Source organism: Elephas maximus, chromosome 4 (assembly GCF_024166365.1).
Source record: "Elephas maximus indicus isolate mEleMax1 chromosome 4, mEleMax1 primary haplotype, whole genome shotgun sequence".
Classification (NCBI taxonomy): Eukaryota; Metazoa; Chordata; class Mammalia; order Proboscidea; family Elephantidae; genus Elephas; species Elephas maximus.
Window position 1 is genome coordinate 27,699,562 of NC_064822.1, and position 18,661 is coordinate 27,718,222.

The following is an 18,661-nucleotide window of genomic DNA, read 5'->3' on the forward strand; positions in this document are numbered from 1 at the left end:
TTAGTGAGTCAGGTTCTCCCAGTGAATAAATTGCTCCTGTGGAGTCAAGCGTCTTGAGGACAGTGATCAAGTCTTATTCATCTTTGTACCCCCATATCAGTGGTTTCTATATAGTAAACACTCAATACATGCTTGTAGAACAAGTAAGTTCCATTTGGAAAACAACAATATAAACGTCATGTGGCTTTCCCAGATACCCTCTGACAACTAGAGAAATCTAAGACGTATCAGCTTGAAAATCTATCCCATTCTAGGAAATACGCAGAAGGTAGCTCATTATCTTTAGGATGGCTTTGCAGAGCACTAGCACAAGTATAGCTCATTTTAGTATTTTCAAAATGTCTGAAAATTTTTATGTCTATACACAAATATGGAGTGCCACCCTTATTTCTGGCTCCAGATTCCTATTTCTTGCTCATTGCAATGCCTCCTACCTCCTGTTTCTCATGGCTTATATTAACAAGCTGTCAACATAATTGTTTTAGTCCTTAATTACAAGTGTGTCTTATATTTTGAGAATTTCTTTACACTTAATGCTTTTCTTTCCATTGTGTCGAACTGTCAAGTTTTCATGACAAGTAATTTTGCTTTATTTCACTATTCTTAAATTGATTTAAAAAAATGATAAAAGGGGGGGTGTGAAACCTGGTTGGCAATCTCCTGTGAGGCCTACAAATAAAAAAGTTGAAATTTTAGTGGAAGAAATATTTTTTAAGACTTAAAAAGGAGCATTTTCTGATGAATAGAAACTCTAAGGACATTAATCAATACCTCCATTTTTTCATCCTTGAAAAATGAAGCAGAAAGACTCATTTATACAACTTTCATTTATTTCTACTCATTAGACTTGGCAGCTTATCTTAATTTGATGTAACTATCTTTGACTTTCATTTGCATTATTAACCTGGCACCTTTCTACTGAGACGCAAGTATTTTTATAAAATTAGCAGGAAGATGATTTGTGTGTGTGTGTGTGTGTGTGTGTGTCTTGGGTTTGTTGTTGTTGTGCACTGTCCAGGTGGTTCCGACTCATGACAACCCCATATGTTACAGAGTAGAACTGCTCCATAGGGTTTTCTTGGCTGTAATCTTTACGGAAGGAGATCACCAGGCCTTTTCTTCTGCGGTGCCACTGGGTGGGTTCCAACAACCAACCTTTCAGTTACTAGCCCAGTGCAAACTGTGTGCGCCACCCAGGGACCTTGTCTTGACTTTAACCAAGGAAAATTCTTCACTCTGCTTGGTTCCAATCGCTATCCATTGTTCAAAGATTATAAAAATATACTTTGTACTCTCAAAATATAAACAGCTTTACTGTGGAATAAATATATACTGCTATCCTATTAAGGTTTGTAATATTGTAAATATGTAGCTTACCAAGGAATAATTGTCTTTGGAGAAATTTTTTAAAAGAAGAGCAGATGGGGGCTATATCTGGTTTCAATATTTCCCATTATTCAACTGTATACATATATATATATATATATTAGACTTGTATTTTTTTCTGGAGTATAAGATACAACATCTCCTTGGGATGAGTTCTTTCCTAACTATAATCCAGAGTGTAGTGCAGGTGGAGTTTGATATTACATTTTAATGCTTCCTCTGCTTACAGTAGAAATTTCAAATTCCTGTGATATGTCCATGTATCATTTGGTTAAAGCTGCTATGTTGCAAAATTTTGCCCCCTATTTTGACATATCTGTTTTTGCTTGGCATTGCGTGCTTCTGCTGAATGCATATACAGTTATTAACTACAAGGCATAATAACAACAACAAAAAAAATCCTTAAGAAAACTCATTGCCATCGAGTTAGTTCCAACTCATAGCAGCTCCATAGGATGGAGTAGAACTGCCCCATAGGGTTTCCAAGGCTATAATCTTTAAGGAAACAGGCTGCCAAATGTTTCTCCCACAGATTTCTTCCTTGGAGCAGCTGGGAGTTTTGAACCACTGACCTTTTGGTTATCAGTCAGCCAAGTGCTTAACCACTGCACACCAGAGCTCCTTAAAAAAAAAAAAAAAAGTTGCCGTCAGTTCGCTTCCTATTACTTGGCAACCCCACGTGTGTCAGAGTAGAACCATGCTTCACAGGAATTTCAGTGGCTGGTTTTGTGAAAATAGATTGCCAGGCCTTTCTTCTGAGGAGCCTCTGGGTGGACTTGAACCACCAACCTTTTGGATAGCAGCTGAGCACATTAACTGTTTGCAACAAGGCTTATAACAGCAGTTAAATATTCAAGAAAATCTTAGATTAGTCCTCCTGCATTATCCCAAGTGTTACACTACGTGGTATGGAAATGGTGCTCAATGTTTTGGTTAAATAACCCAGAATAAGTTTGTTAACTCAGGTTATTTGAAGGTGGACAGATGCCAATGTATTCCTTTGGGTTTACTATAATGATTGCTCTGTCAATATGATGAATGTAAACACTTCTGTTAGAGTAGGATGAAAATTAGTTTTTTCTCTTCCAGTTTCTAGAGATTTGGTTCTCTAAGCTTTTTCTATAAAATACCAGGCTTTTAAAATTCTGAGTTTGACATTAAAATGCCATTCCAGAACATACCTTTGATAAGGAGACCTGCTTCATGTAAAATAGAATTTAAAGAGAAACTGAATGACAAGCTGAAAAAATCCATGGTGGTGATAGGTAGGACTTTTGAACTGGTATTTTTACCTTCGGGGGAAACAGAGGGAATTTGCATTAATTCATCAAGAAAAAAATTGCAGACAAATTATTTATGCAAATTAATTAACCAACTAATTTGTCTGCTGTTTGCACAACTTAATACAAGTGAATATTAAACACCTAGGGCTATTGGCACTCCTTGGAAACCCTATGGGGCAGTTCTACCCTGTCTTATAGGGTCACTATGAGTCAGAATCAACTCTACAGCAATTGGGGCCCTGGCAGGTGGCACAGTGGTTAAGAACGCAGCTGCTAACCAAAAGGTCAGCAGTTTGAATCTACCAGCTGCTCCTTGAAAACCCTATGGGGCAGTTCTACTCTGTCCTATAGGGGTGCTATGGGTCAGAATCAACTGGATGGCAACGAGTTTTTTTGTTTGTTTTTAGGGCTATAATACTGGAAGCCTGGGTGGTTTAAGCCGTTTGTGGTCTGCTGCTAAACTAAACAATTGGTGGTTGAACACACCCAGTGGCTCCTCGGAAGAAAAGCCTGGCAATCTGCTTCTGTAAAGATCACAGCCAAGAAAACCCTGTCGAGCAGTTCTAATCTGTAACACGTGGGGTCGCCATGAGTCAAAATTGGCTCGACAGCAATAGGTTTTGATTTTTTTCCATTGTTTTTTGTTTTAGGCCTGAAATCCAGCCCTTATGTTATAATGTAAACTTTAGGGACTCCGAAATACTGGCAGAGTAAATCTATTAGCAGATTGGGTTCTGGTCAAATTTATGAAATCAGTTTAGAAACAGCCTATGTTGTACATTAGCAAACCTTTCTAGAAAATCCCCTACTGTGTAACTATTGTAATATGGTAAGAACTCTGAGTATATAAAACCTGAGATAAAGGTATGGCCCCCTATATATAAAAAGCTAGTTAATCCCACCATGATATTTAAAGGTTTTTCATCTTTGTACGTTAAAATTACAGTGCATTAAGTATGTTTTTTAAATTGGAAGGCCATTACATTTTTATTTTATGAAGAGTTTCATAAGAATTGGATTTTACAGTGTATTCTGTGCTAAGATTTAAGGCTAATTTGAATTATATGCTATTTAGTAAAGAAAGTTACAAAGATGGTTTGGAGTTGGATTTTTTTAAAAGGCATTCCTCAGTGTGTGGGAAGAATAAAGAATGGCATAAACACACATAACTGATTGCATATAGGCTAGTGGTGGAGAGCAGAAGATGGTTTAGTATCACCTGTAAAGGGAATTAGGTCTCTGGGAGATGCAAATGGTTTCCGTTAAGATTACACTCAAGAAAACTCAATAGAGCAGTTTTACTCTGTAACACGTGGGGTCACCATGAGTCGGATTCATGGCAGCGAGGTTGGTTTTGGGTAGAGGGAATTAACATTCTTCTTAGGAAAACTTGAACTGTATTCATAGACTTCAGTTTTAGAGTTGGCAAGGATGTTAAGGACCATTTTATAGATGGATTTAAAGTTCTGAAAAGTTAAGTGACTTACCTAAAGTCACACAGCATGGTTTGGCAAATTCAGAAAACCAGGTCTCTATTGTACCACATTTATAGGATAAACGGACATCAAAGGGGATCTGAAGAAGTTAAGTGATTAGATCAAAATGATGCATGGACACTTGGGTTTCATGATGATTTTTAAGATAGATTCAAGGGGATGGAGTGAAGGCAGAGAAGTTAAAAAGACTTATTTTTTTTAATTCTCAATTAGTAGTAGCCAGGACTTGGACAAATATTTTGGCAGTGAGTTGGAGAATAAGAGAGAGTTTTGAGAAATGTAATGAAGAAAGCGACCAGTTACTTGGTGCTTCTATAAACATAAAAGGACAATTACCATTGCTTAAGGTGCAAAGGAGGTAATATTGAATAGGCCATCATCATATTATAAACTACAGAAAACTACCATGTTGTACCCATCAGGACAGGGAAAAATAATGTAGTAGTTTTTTTTTTCTTTTCTTTCCTTTAAGTAGAATTAACCACAGATCCATTCAATAATTAGGGCTTGAGCCATGTGCAAAAATTATGTGTTTATAGTATAAAACCAAAAACAACAACAAAAAAATCGTTGTCGAGTCAATTCCAACACATAGAGACCCTATAGGACAGAGTAGAACTGCCCCGTAGGGTTTTCAAGGAGCAGCTGTTGGATTCAAACTGCCAACCTTTTGGTTAGCAGGCATAGCTCTTAACCACTAGTAATTTTTCTTTGTTTTGGAGTGTTTTCTCCATTTCTTTGCCATCACCTCTTTGCTTTGGAAGCACTCGGCTCTTAGCTTACACAGGGCTGTCCTTTCGCTTTTCCTTCCTCCCCTTACCTCTCTAATCCCTGTGTCTCTGACCATTTCGTTAGCTCCTTTTTTCATAGTCCTGCCCGTTGGTGATGGTTTCCAAGGGTTGGTCCTTGAACACTTCTTCCTACCTGCTCTCACAGCTTCAACTATCACCTCTGTGCATTTGACTCCCAGATCGGATCCCTCTCTCCCTTATGTCTCTGCCGCAACTTTCATATTCTTGAGGGACATTCTATCTGCATACTTTTCTAGTACTTCACACTAAACATTCCCCTAACCAAATACATCACTTCACCTCAAACAAGCCTACTTTCTTTTTCAAAATGGTACCACCTACCCTTTTCTTGTAGGAGCTCTGGTGGCACAATGGGTAAGTGCTTGGCTGCTAACTGAAAAGTTGGCGGCTCAAACCCACTCAATGGCTTTATGGGAGAAAGACCCAGGGATTTTCTCCCATAAAGATTACAGCCAAGAAAACTCTATGGGATAGTTTTGCTCTGTTACACGGGGTCGCTAGGAGTTGAAAATTGACTTGATTGCACCAAAGAACAATAACCCTTCTTTTGATTACATGGGTTGATGATTATTCAAGGTCATCCTTAACTCATTCCTCTTTCTCCAATGTCTCTTGAATTTAATTTATATTTGTTCCTGCATCCTCTTTGTTGGGAATATACTTCCCTACCCACTCTACCTGACACGTTCTGTCCTTCTTCTAAAGCCTGGCTTAAATTTCTCATGAAGTCTTGAGTCACAATGGAAGTAATCCCTTCTTCCTTTCGACTCTGGTATCGTTTTATTTTAATGTCTTTTATACCGTTTATCACATTCTTTCTTCTATTAGAATTTTTTGTATACTATCTTATATCTCTTACTAAAGAGCCCTGGTGGTGCAAACTCTTAAGCGCTCAGCTGCTAACTGAAAGGTTGGCGGTTTGAACCCACCCAGCAGCTGTGTGGGAGAAAGACCTGATGATCTGCTCCCGTAAAGATCACAGCCAAGAAAACCCTATGGGGCAATTCTACTCTGTCACACGGGGTCACTATGAGTTGAAATTGACTCAGTGGCACACAACAACAAAACAACATCTTCTCTCTTACTGGACTGAAATTTTCTTGATGGCAAGGCCTCTTTTTTTTTTTTTTCTTCTTTTTATTCTCATAATACAGTAAGTGCTCAGTCTCTGTGCTGAGTTCAGCATGTTTGTTGAATGAGTGAATATCAATGTCCAGTACCATTAAGTCCTGAGGATATCTAACAACAGAGATGCTAAGAAAGGCTTAGATCCTTTATGGTATCGTAATCATATCGTGGGTTATGTTTGTATATTTTGTTGATTGAAAAATACTTTTTTAGGTCTCAAATTGGTTTGCCAACGCAAGACGCCGCCTTAAGAATACTGTTCGGCAGCCAGATTTAAGCTGGGCTTTAAGGATAAAATTATACAACAAGTATGTTCAAGGAAATGCTGAGAGACTTAGCGTGAGCAGTGATGACTCATGCTCTGAAGGTTCGTTAATATTTTTACTTGGCTTTCTCTGCCTTGTGTCTGTGACAAGAAGTTCACCTCAATTGCTATTTTTAGGGCTGAGCCCACAAAATTTGATGATGCCATAACGGTTGTTTTTTATTGCATGAGGTAACTTCACTTTTCTGTACTGTAAATGATCAATGGAATTATGGCCCTTTCCTCTCATTTATAAATTCACTGTGTGTCAGAATAATGTTTTCTGTAAAATTCATTCAAATTAAACTACCATACAGAGAAATCACATACAATTCCTGCTTTCCTTTGCCAAAAAATTAATCCTGAATAGCAAAGATAATTTGATACCCTTTAAATACTTTTCTTTATGTATGTTTAATGGTTAAAGATAACAATTGAGCAGTTGTGTAAAAGTGTTTAAGTACTACTTGGTGGTATTTCTCTCCTTTAGATGGAGAAAATCCTCCAAGAAACCACATGAATGAAGGGGGCTATAACAAGCCTGTTCACCATCCTGTGATGAAAAGTGAGAGCTCAGTCATCAAAACCGGAGTGAGACCAGGGTCAAGTGCAAGTGAGGACTACGTGTCACCCCCGAAATATAAGAACAGCTTGCTGAACCGCTACCTTAATGACTCTTTGAGACATGTCATGGCCACAAATGCTGCCATGATGGGAAAAACAAGGCAAAGAAACCATTCGGGGTCATTTAGCTCCAACGAATTTGAGGAAGAATTGGTATCTCCATCATCATCGGAAACTGAAGGCAACTTTGTCTACCGTACGGGTAAGTCTGTGAATTTTATAGTAATTATAGATATCTTGTTTAGAATAGAATTAAAACTACAGTAAAAAAAAAAAAAAGAGGGACCTATTTTGACTGATATAAAAACATAATTCTTACTGCTTTTGCATCAGGTTATTCGTAGTTTGCCCATAATTTGGTTTCAAAACTTTTGCTTTGCTTTTAATGACCAATTAATGTATTTGTTAGAATGATGGTTTTTTATAGACACTGGGAAATTTTCATTCTTAATCATGATAAGAATTTCACTCTTGTTTTTAATCTTCATGATAAACTTCCTTAGGGAAGGTATATGTTGGCTTTTATGAATATACTGTAATGGAGGAATGTCTTGGAGTATAGCCAGCCATGGAAATACTTTGTGTTCCATATTTTCGCTTAAACTCTTTGATTGCTAATACTGATAGGAAATGACCACAAAGTAGCATGGCTTTCATGAAAGAAAAGAATAGGTCTGGCTTAACATTGCTTTGGAAATTTTACTTGCATTCCTAGAAAGCACAAGTAGGACTGATGAAGAGCTTTGAAAATTTGACTTTCCTACCTGCTCAAAACTTTCAGTTGCAGGTTTGGTAACATTTTCTATCTTGACTTCGTTTCCCAGAGAGCTTTGTTGTTAGAGTGTTGGAGCATATTCCTTAGGAACAAGGGATGTGTGTGACCTACATTCTGTGCGGATAGACTCTGGATCCAAAAATGCCAACAAGATTTAGAATTTTGGAACTGAAAATTGACTAGACCAGAAAGCATCTAGTCCAGCCACGTTATGTTGCAGATAAGGAAATCCAGACCAAAACCACATAGCTGGTTACTGCTCTCCAGATCAGTAGTGTAGCTGAGCCTGCACAAGACATAGAAGGAATATCACTACTATTAGAATATTACTGTTATTATTACAACTGTGCCACCGGTCATTTGTTGGGTAGTCGTGATGTGCTAGGCCCTGTGCTAAATACTGCACAAACGTTTAGTCTCCATAATATGGAGGAACTTGATGTATAAACAATATGGCTTTATAAAAGAATCTAAATTTGGTCTGTTTAATGCCCTCTAGAAGTCTGATTTTCAAGTGTCTACAGAAATGTGTACAAGACACATGATCTGTGAAGATTCAGAGATAATCTCAATATATTTAAAATTTTTTTAATCAACCTCATTTTCTCTTTGCATCCCCAACTCTAACAATAAAAATAACTCGGAATACTCAGAAATGCAAAAGTAGCCTTCTAAGTAATAACTGGGTCTGGAAAGAAGTAAAAGACACACAACAGAAAACTATTCAGCGAATAATGAAAATGAAAATCATCCATACTGAGACCTGAGTGATGGGACTAAAGCAGACCTTGGAGTTAATTCAGAGCTTTATGAATATTTATTTTCAGACAAAGGAAAAGAAATCAAGTCATTCAAGTATGGATAATTGGAAAAAAAAGAATAAAAATAAAATCAGGTAAAATAGAAAGCTGGAAACTAGATAAGTAAATCAAGAGTGACTCTTTGAAAGCAAAAATAGAATAAAGAAGCTAAGTTGGAAATGAGAAAGGAGATCTATCAAGCAATGCATAATTATTACAGAAACAAGATTTTTAATAATTGTAAAGTACTATGCACAGCTGTTTAACAATGTATGTGAATGTGTAAAGGAAATAGATTGGTATTATCTACACAAATTACATTATAAATTCATAATTAAAAAAGTTTTAAAAGACCAATAACTCAGAAAAAATTAAGAACTGTATAGTTAACCAGTTTCCCAAAAATATGACAGATAGAGTCATTGGTAAGGTTCCCCCCCCAACTTTGAAGAAATAATTCTTGTGTTTTATAAATATTTCTGGAGCATGTAAAAATATGGGTAGTATCCCAGATTTATAAAATGTAAATGCTATCCTAGTCCTAAAGCAGATGAAGGGAGCATAAAAGTCAAAATTTTTACTTATGATACTGATTCTGACCCTGAAACATGAGAAATATTGATAATATAATGCTATCTGAAAAACAATTCAAAATTATAGAAACACTGAATACAATTATGACAATACAGCTGTGTCCGCACAAAAACAAGAAAGATTTTTGGAAAAATGCAATTAATTTTGATGAATTGGGATAATTAGAGGTCTTTTATTGAAAAGGACAAGATTTATATGTTTCTTTATGTTGCCCAGTAAATCAAGTCTTGCAAAACCAAGTCTACAAAATGTATCTACAAAATTTCCCCAGTGTGGTGAGTCTTCTGAAAATGCTTTTTTCAAAGGTGGCAAAATATAAAGTCAAAGAGGGAACAGTGTGCTTGTGTAGCTGATGCTTTTCAAAGTTAAATATCTTGGCCGTTTATTTTTATTAAAGCATTCCAAATGTACTCGGTCCATATTATGGACTATTCCCTTGCCAAGTTTTATTTAAAAAAAAAAAACAACTTTTTTTTTTTTTTAAGTTATGCAGGCAGTGGAAAAGCAACCTAGACATGTGAACTCCTGGTTTGTTTTTTTTTTTTTAATGCATGCATATAAGCTTAAAAAAAAAAAAAAAGTTTTTTGTTTTTGTGGGTGGAGAATTTTGAAAGACTGGTGGCCTAAGACTGGCCTGCTGACCTGTAGACGACAATAGTGAGCGGCTGTCTCCTGTGGAAACTGAGTGACAGTATTGCCACAATTGTAGCTGAGTTACCACACATGCCTGAATAGGAGCACAGGGGATTTAAATAAATACTTTCTGAGTAACTGCTACAGTTTTCTCTGGCATGACAAGCTTATTCCAAATTCTTTTAATTCCATCTGGTTATAGCTTTCCTCACCTAAATAGAAACCTCCAAAGTCTGCTATTGACAGCACCCCACTCCCCCCTGCAAAGCGGTGCTAAAGTAGTATAGAGATTTTAACTTTTAAATTCTTTTTCAGGAACAGATCACCCTTAAATACAATTTATTGATTCATCTCTGCTTAGAAATGTTATCCATTTATTCATCTTTTGTAAAAGAGTTGCTACTTCACGATGCATTTCGTTAAACATATGGACTCAGAAGGCCAAATGAGAGCTTTAGCGTGTGGAAGGATAGTTTGCATTGAATGTTATTTCACTTGTCCCTATTAAATTCTAGGAGGCAGAAGCCTGCAGTATTATAAAGTAGTAATCCTAACTGAAGATAGTACTAAAAAACCAAACAAACAAAAAACCCCATTGCTGTCGAGTCAATTACGACTCATAGCGACCCTCTAGGACAGAGTAGAACTGCCCCATATGGTTTCCAAGGAGCATCTGGTGGATTTGAACTGCTGACCTTTTGGTTAGCAGTCATAGCTCTTAAGCACTACACTACCAGGGTTTCCAGAAGATAGTACTAGAAACCATCAAAGCAGATACAAATGTGGTTGTATTGATTTTATGTAGACTTTAAATATTTCTTGTAATGCTCCGTCTTTGGCCTTGTGCCAGGTGCGTAGTAGGCTCTTAAAGTGGTTGAGGCATTTCTGACAGTAGCAGTTGTAACATTAGAATTGATCCAAATTACTAAGGTCGTTGCCTCCAAACGTAGTTAAGGAACTTTAGTCACTCAGTGTCCTCTGTTGAATTAATTCATCTAAATTAAAATTACAGTCCATTTTCATTATGTTAGATTAGCAGATGACAATTTTCAGATGTTGGTTGGAGTGAGTTCCCATTACAAACTGACATCCAGCTTCTAAGCCCTAGGTGGGCCCTCTCTCAGAGGTGTCAGGTTAGGATTCTAGCCATAATAAACACAAACACAGTTGCCAACTCGTGACGACCCATGTGTGTCAGAGTAGAACTATGCTCCACAGGGTTTTCAATAACTCAATTTTCAAAAGTAGATCACCAGCACTTTTTTTCAAGCACCTCTGACTGGACTCAGACCACCGACCTCTTGGTTAGTAGCTGAGTGTGTTAACCATTGGCACTACCCAGGGATTCCTACTACTTTTAATACCAGCTTAAATTCTAAAGTACATGAGTATACAGGAAGGGAGAGAAAAAAAAAAAAGGAAAAGAACATCTTCTCCTCTTGGGGTCATCATTAAACAAGGAATAATGTTTCAAAATGGCCTTTGTCATCCTCCCAAACCTTCCTTCTACTTCTAGTGCCTCAATAACAAAAATGCCTAGTTTTTACTCAAATTCCCCAACCACGGCAGGCCAGCCAAATGGACTCTGCCCCGCAAAGCATCCTGCGTACCAAATAAACAGCTGCTTTTTTCTCTCGGTTTCTTCAGAGACAGTCACCTGCATCAGGTGCAGGGGAAGTCAATCTGATGAATTCATGGGAACGTAGAAAAGAGTCCTATCCGACTATAGACTGTAGACTTGCACTACACCAGACGGACCTAATTAACAGCAATTTTAGGCAGTTTAACAAGATGAAGTTTTAAAAAATCAGTCATATGGGAGTAGGTTAAACTTATCAGTTACGTACCACCAGAGCAGTGGGGGCTCAGAGTGTGACTGTTTGAATGTGCTAGTCATTTATAAGTTGTTCACTTGTGAGCAAGGAGCCCTGGTGGCGCAATGATTAAAGTGTTCAGCTGCTAACCAAAAGGTTGGCGATTCAAACCCACCAGCCACTCCACAGGAGAAAGACGTGGCAGTATGCTGCTTCCGTTAAAGATTTACAGCCTTGGAAGCTCTATGGGGCAGTTCTATTCTGTCCTATAGTGTTGCTATGAGTCGGAATCGACTTGATGGCAGTGGGTTTGGTGAGTCATTTGTGAGCTCTGAAAAGAAAGAACTTCTTAGGGACTTGTCCTCAAACTGGGCAAAAATAGAGGGAACACATGTTAAGACTTGCCTGATTTTCCCCATCAGTATACTTCTTAGAAGCCACTCCTCTCTCCTTTGGTAGAGGATGTTTGAATAGGTTTGGTTTTGAGGGTGAGTCAAACTCTGACCCAAGTTAGGAAAAGTTCCAGTGAGGACTCGCTCTGTAAGGTGGGACAGATGCTGGATGGCTTCTTCAAGATGGTCCCTGAGGGGCTGCAAAAAAAAAAAAAAAAAAAGTCTGGAGAAGATGGCACTGATTCCACACAAATGGAGGTAGATATTCTGGAGTCCCTGGGTGATGCAAATGGTTAACACACTCAGCTACTAATCAAAAGGTTGGAGGTTCAAATCTACCCAGAGGCACCACGGAAGGAAGTCTTGGCAACCTATTTCTGAAAAAATCAGCCACTGAAAACCCCATGGAGCACAATTCTACTGACATACGTGGGGTCACCATGAGTCGGTTTATTATCAGTAATCAAATAAATCCAGGGATGCTGACAAGCTAAATAAACCATTGGGGTAGTCTGAGGTTTAATCTTAATTTATAACATAGTTTCTTCGGAGAAATGCATTCTCAGTTCTAAACGACTGATTTAACAAGTACATTTCTGGGACATAGTGGATTCATTTATGAGGCACTCTCACAAATTCATTCCACACACAAAAATGTTTATTAGGAGCCACTCCAGCCAGACCTTTTTCTAGGCTCACCGGGGCCCTGTGTTATGTGCTAGGCTACTTGTCAACGAAACCATATTTAAATGAAGCAGAAGAAAGATTTAAAGAGATGCCTTGGCAGATCATTTTGAACAGTGAGTAATCATCCCTAATTTATTTGTTTCATCAATTTTAAGTTTTATATCTGGAAGGTAGCTTAAGGAAGACCTTTATGGCAGTCAAGGGGGATTGGGCCAAGAGCCAGGAATAGTGTATGAGGGTATCTGTGACCATGCTAAGTTTCTCCTTGGGATTTTATTGTACGTCTACTTCAGATACTTTTTTCTTATTTTATTTCCCTTCATGTGTTTGCCACTTCCTTGTCTTTAGTGAAAGAATTAAACTTTGCCATTTTGGATTATTCCAGACATTCTTTTCCTGGCACGCATATGACTGTTGATGTGCTCCAGAAGAGAATAATAAAACCCTCTATCACCAGCCCAGTTAGTGACATTTAAAGGATATTTGAAAGTTTATCCAAGTCCTTGTCTTGTATCTTTACTACAATAATACCCCACTTATCAAACACCATCTGGGAATGAGGTATTCCACATGTCATTTTCCAGATAGCAGAATTTTAAATTGAAATTCCAATTTTTAAAAAATGGAATTTTCTGCTCTCCTGAACTTTTAACATTAAACACAACTTTTGGGGTGAGCCTTAGCATCCATTCTCCTTTGTAAGCTCCCTCTTACTGTTGCTTCTTCTATACTAGCCCAGCCTTTCAGATCAGTGAATTCAGAGTTGACCAGAATCCAAAACCTGCCCCTAACTCCTTTGAGTACAGAACAATGTCTTTTTGATAGCCCTTTCTTAAGGGACCTTTCCTCATTACTTATTTCAAAGCAGTAACGTTTAAATGAGATTTATAGAAACTGACCTCCGGATCTGTGTGCAGTTACTACGGAAGTATAAAAATGGAAACACTCTCCTGGACACCGTGGATTCTTAATAAATATTATCAGTGGTAATGGTGGCAAGCATATTTACAAGGATTGCTTCTGAAATTCAAATTAATTTGCTTTTTGAGCGTTCCATTTGGTTTATGGCTTCACTTGCCAAATTTAAATGAATTTGCACAAGCGTGTCATCCACTGTTAGGAACCGAGAGATGAATGACAGACAAAAATGGAAAAAGAGCACAGACATTGTCATGGACAATTTGCCCACTCCATCAGGGGTAGCTTTTTATTCACTTGTCTTTGTTTTTTATTCCGTATCCTGTGAGAGCCTGAAAAAGCCTAAATGTCGATGCTGAGGCCTCACAACAACAGGGCTCAGAAACAAATCGAAAGTATAAGGCAGCTCAGCTTAGAAAATGTGTCAACGTTTTAGCGCTATGTTTAATCCTGAAGTTCTTATCCTTTTACGTCGTGTTTCCTTCAGGTGAGGCCTAAGAAAGACAGCAAATCAAATTCAGGTTTGTCTGCCCTGTAGACAAGCTATTTTCTAAAACGTGGCTGCTGCCTTCCACGTCTCCCTTTGCGCTGATACCCACAACCTCGTGTGGACTAAAGCTCTTCGAGGGCCTGAAATGGCTTTTTATTACTTTTTATGGTCCCCGTAGCCCTTAGGACAGTGTCTTTCACATATTTGCTTTATAAATGTTTGTTGAATGAATGAGTCAGTGTTTTAATGATTTAGTCTGTCTGCCTCTTAAATCATAAAAGACATTTTAATGTACATATGCATATGTTGATCTGTGTCTGTGAACAGGACAAGAGAAAGAAAAGGGCCCTAAGGGTTTAAATCGGGTTTGTTTTTGTTTTTTAAAGCACAGGTAAAAAAATTAAAATCAGAGGGAAAAAATTCAACAAAATGAAGCTTAAAACAATGAGATGTGTAAGAGATTCAAAACAAAAACTTAGAAAGTATAAAATGAAACTAAACTGATTTTGAAGTAGAAGAGTGATTTCCAGGGCAATGCAAAGACGATAAATGGAAAAGATTAGTGAGTTTCAAGAAAAGCCACCGAAGAATAAAAAGTATAGCAGATACACAATTAAGAACAAACGGAGCTTTTTATAAATTATTTTTAAGCAATGGCATTTATTGTCTGTATCTATCTAGTGCATAGCCTTTTAAGTGACATGAAAGAAAGCAAAAACAGACCCACTGGTTTAAAGACTTCTGCTCTTGCTCTAAACTTGGCTACATTCACTCTCAGGGTGGTTAACAAGACATCTTTGACTTTTTAAGAGCAACTATATTTAATTGGAGAACATCTCTGCCGAAATTTTGCATTTTCACTCTCCTTCATGTGTGAGAGTAAAGATCCCATACGTTTTATATTTTCTTATTAAAAACAGCTTTATCAACATGAAACTTGGTTTCTGCAGAGGCATGCTTTACATTTTGGCATTACTGTTTTACTGGCATTTATCAATCGTAAATTATCCTAAATTTGACAAATTGTTAATTTATCAATCATACTAATAAAATCAGTTGTAATTGTTTTTCAGATACTCTATGCATTTCAGACTTGCCAGGGTGATCAGCCACATCCTGGTGTACTTTCATAAAAGTGCTCCTGTCACTATATTTAAGACTGTGTCAGTATTTCCATTAAAAGACTTTTTCATTCCCTGGGGCTTCTAAATAAGCCATAAAAATTCAAGCCAAACTCAAAGCTGGCATAAAAGGGTTACTTTTTTTTTTTCCTTCCCCTATGTATAAGGAATATATGTGTATAACTCCCAGTGATTCTGCATTTAGTGCAGTTTGTAAACTCTTTACACACTAATAAGACCAAATAAGATTCACTGACACCTCTCCAGCCTAGGATTAAAGAATGTCAAAAAAATTTTACTGTCTGTGAAAATAACAAGGCATTCTATTTAGTGAATATGGAAGTGGTTTCTTTTCTTTATTTCCTTTTTTGGTTAGTTGCAGTTAGTTTTTCCCTTCTGCCTCCTTATTTTGTTTCTAAAATTAAAGAGGTATTTTTCTATGTCAAAATTTGTCCTGTTGGTGTAAAAGGATTTTTACTCAAGATAAATATGTGTTTTCTTGCAGTCCAGATTTTTGGTACTTTCAAATTTTGGAAACTTGCATTCTTGTTTTCTACTAGAAATGATATGATTTATAATTATGAGTTTTGAGGAAGCCAAAAAAAAAAATGATCATGTTGTTCGCTTTGCCCAATTTCATTCACAAGTCTGTATTTTTTTTTGGTTTTTAGTTTAAGTGAAGAATGGCGTGTTTAAATCATAGCTGTACAATAGCTCTTTTCTCTCTCTCTCTCTCTTTCTTCTCTGACAGCTCTGTTACCCAATTACTCTCATCTTGATTGTACTAAAGAGGTAATTTGTCAGGGATTTTTATAAATCCAGCAGTGAACTTTAAAGAAGCCCCTTGTTTGATCTCTTACATTACGGTTTAGGAAATTGCTGTAGACTTTACACTGGGAGCGGAAGCTTTTTTTTTTTTCTTTAATGTGTGTTGCTCAGTTGTATGGAGATGTAATCCTGATGGCTACTGGAAGGCTAATGGCTCTTGCAGGAAATGGCAATTTCAGCTTCTTACTTTTACATTAAAAATATTTATATCATAGCATTAAACTTTTGAGTGCTTGGGGTAGGTATATGTGAATTTAAAATTTTGGTTTTAATTGATGCAGTGCAAAGGTTTTTACAGATACAGACATTACAAATTACAGGTTAAAATAGCCATGCAATGCCTAGGGATCATCCCTTGGTTATTAAGGGAAATGGGAATGGTTTGCAAAAGATTCCTAAAAGTTACTTTGTTGTCGTTGATTGCTGTCATATTGATTCTGACTCATGGTGACCTCGTGTGTTACAGAGTATAACTGCTCCATGGGGTTTATTTCGCTGTCATCCTTGGGGAAGCAGATTGCCAAGCCTTTTCTTCCGAGGTATCGCTGGGTGGGCTCGAACCACCAAACTTTAGGTTAGCAGTTGAGCAAAAACTGTTTGCAACACCTAGGGACCATCTCATAGTTAAAAAAAAAAAAAAAAATTGTTGTTAGGTGCCTTCAAATCGATTCTGATTCATATCGACTGTATATTACATAGTAGAACCACCTCATAGGGTTTCCTGGGCTATAATATTTATGGAAACCGTTCACCAGGTCTTTCTCCCCTAGAGCTGTTGGTGGACTTGAGCAGCCAACCTTTCTATTAGTAGTGAGCACTTAACCTTTGCTCCACTGGGGCTCCTTAACAGTTAATACTGGTGGCCAGAAGTTTCCGTGGTGTGTATGGGAGGAGGAGGGGTGTGTAGTGGTGTGTGTGTGCGTAGTGGTAGTAGTACTAGCAGCAGCAACAACAACACTAGTTATATATGAATTTACAAACTGAGCATAGTTGTGAAAACAGAATAGTTTTTGAAAATGAAGTGATATCTCTCCTTCCCTTTGTGCAAACTCTGGAGGCACTGAAGTCATTACCTGGAAGTGGTCAGAAACAATTTGAATGATAACAACCCGATTGGAAAGTGGTTAGGGGAAGATATTTTGATCAGCCTCAACTTTAAGCAACACCACCGCTCATCTGCTTCCTACAGTTTTGAGCCTTCTAAGCCAGAAGAGAAAGTCGTGACCTGTTTTTCCAAGCACAGGCAATTGGGCTAAGAAGGTGCCATGCAAGACAGGCTGAGTTACTGCGAGGTCTACTTCACATTTGGCATTTCCTCAGGTCAGGCATGTCACTAGAAGTACCTAGAAATAACAAAAATGGACGTTTAGGCTCCATCTGCCTCACAGATTTGGGTAGCGCCTTAGGATGGCAGTGTGGCCAAGATGCTTTTAAGTGTGGGTTGTGTCTACCAGAAACACTGGTCTGCAGATACAGTCTGATGTTGCCTCTTGCCTGTGACTTCAGTGCTTTGGTGCATCTTTGATACAGTGATCAAGATACACATCTTTGATAGAAAGAATGTGTTGTCTTTTTGCTACCATTATGTATATAATGGAGCCTTGGTGGTGCAGAGGTCAAGAGCTTGGCTTCTAACCAAAAGACTGGCGGTTCGAATCCACCAGCCACTCCTTGGAAACCCTATGGGGCAGTTTGACTCTGTCCTACCTATAGGGTTGCTATGAGTCAGAATCAACTCGACTGCAACAGTTATGTATATATTGCACACAAAAACAATTTTGACTTTGATTAGACTTATATAAATAAATAAATAATTAAAAATGGTGATTTAGAGCAGACTATTTTGGGAATATAAAATTAAAATGGAAAAAAGAAGGACTCAAATGAGAATGAAATTGTCAAAAATGCTAAAAGGTCATCAGAGAGCACCATTCATAAAGTGGGATCACCAAAAAGCAGTGTTTGCTCTTTAAGTTTTCACACAGCTGCCTGTGTGTTTAAAATTGAGAACTGATAGTCCCTTCCACCAAGCCAGACTCAGGGTACGGTGAGCAAATCTCTCGGTATGGCAGAGACATTTCAAGTAAGAATGCCCTGTTCTGCCAAGACTGTCATTATGATACTAAAATGTACCCTTTTGCAAAGGGCCAAAATTCAGAGTCTCTCCTTCCAGTTCCTACACTGATTTAGACAGCAGATGCGTAAACGACAAAATGGTATTAAGGATCATTTGTCACTTGGCTTCAGGGCAAGAGGATGGCTATCTGGCAAGAGGGAGAATTCCTTAAATGTTACTGGGTCTTACATTTCTAAACCTAAAATTCCTGGCTAGAGGATGCCTGATGCCAAGTACCTTTGCCGTGATGTCTTAGCCTAGCACGAAGCTAGATGGTTGCAATGTTGTGGCTGCCAGGGACACAGCCCTCACTATTACCAGCTGAGGTTGAATGCGGTTATTTTCTTTCATCGTTGTCTTGGTATTCTTGCTCTATGTTTTCTCCTTTAATGCTCTTCTGAGCTGCTGAATCTATCCAGCTGGACCAGGGAGTTTTTTCACAACCTTGTCAGTAGTACAA

The 18,661-nt window shown here is 37.8% G+C and overlaps 1 protein-coding gene across 11 annotated transcripts in view; it reads left to right on the top strand.

Annotated features, from left to right (window-relative positions):
• Positions 1-18,661, top strand: part of MKX (mohawk homeobox) — an 81,449-nt gene that overhangs the window by 7,666 nt on the left and 55,122 nt on the right. For all 11 annotated transcript variants that reach the window (XM_049881749.1, XM_049881752.1, XM_049881753.1 and 8 more), the window contains exons 4-5: positions 6,319-6,472; positions 6,900-7,235. In XM_049881749.1, the coding sequence (XP_049737706.1) occupies positions 6,319-6,472; positions 6,900-7,235 (490 nt within the window). The remainder of the gene's footprint in view (positions 1-6,318; positions 6,473-6,899; positions 7,236-18,661) is intronic.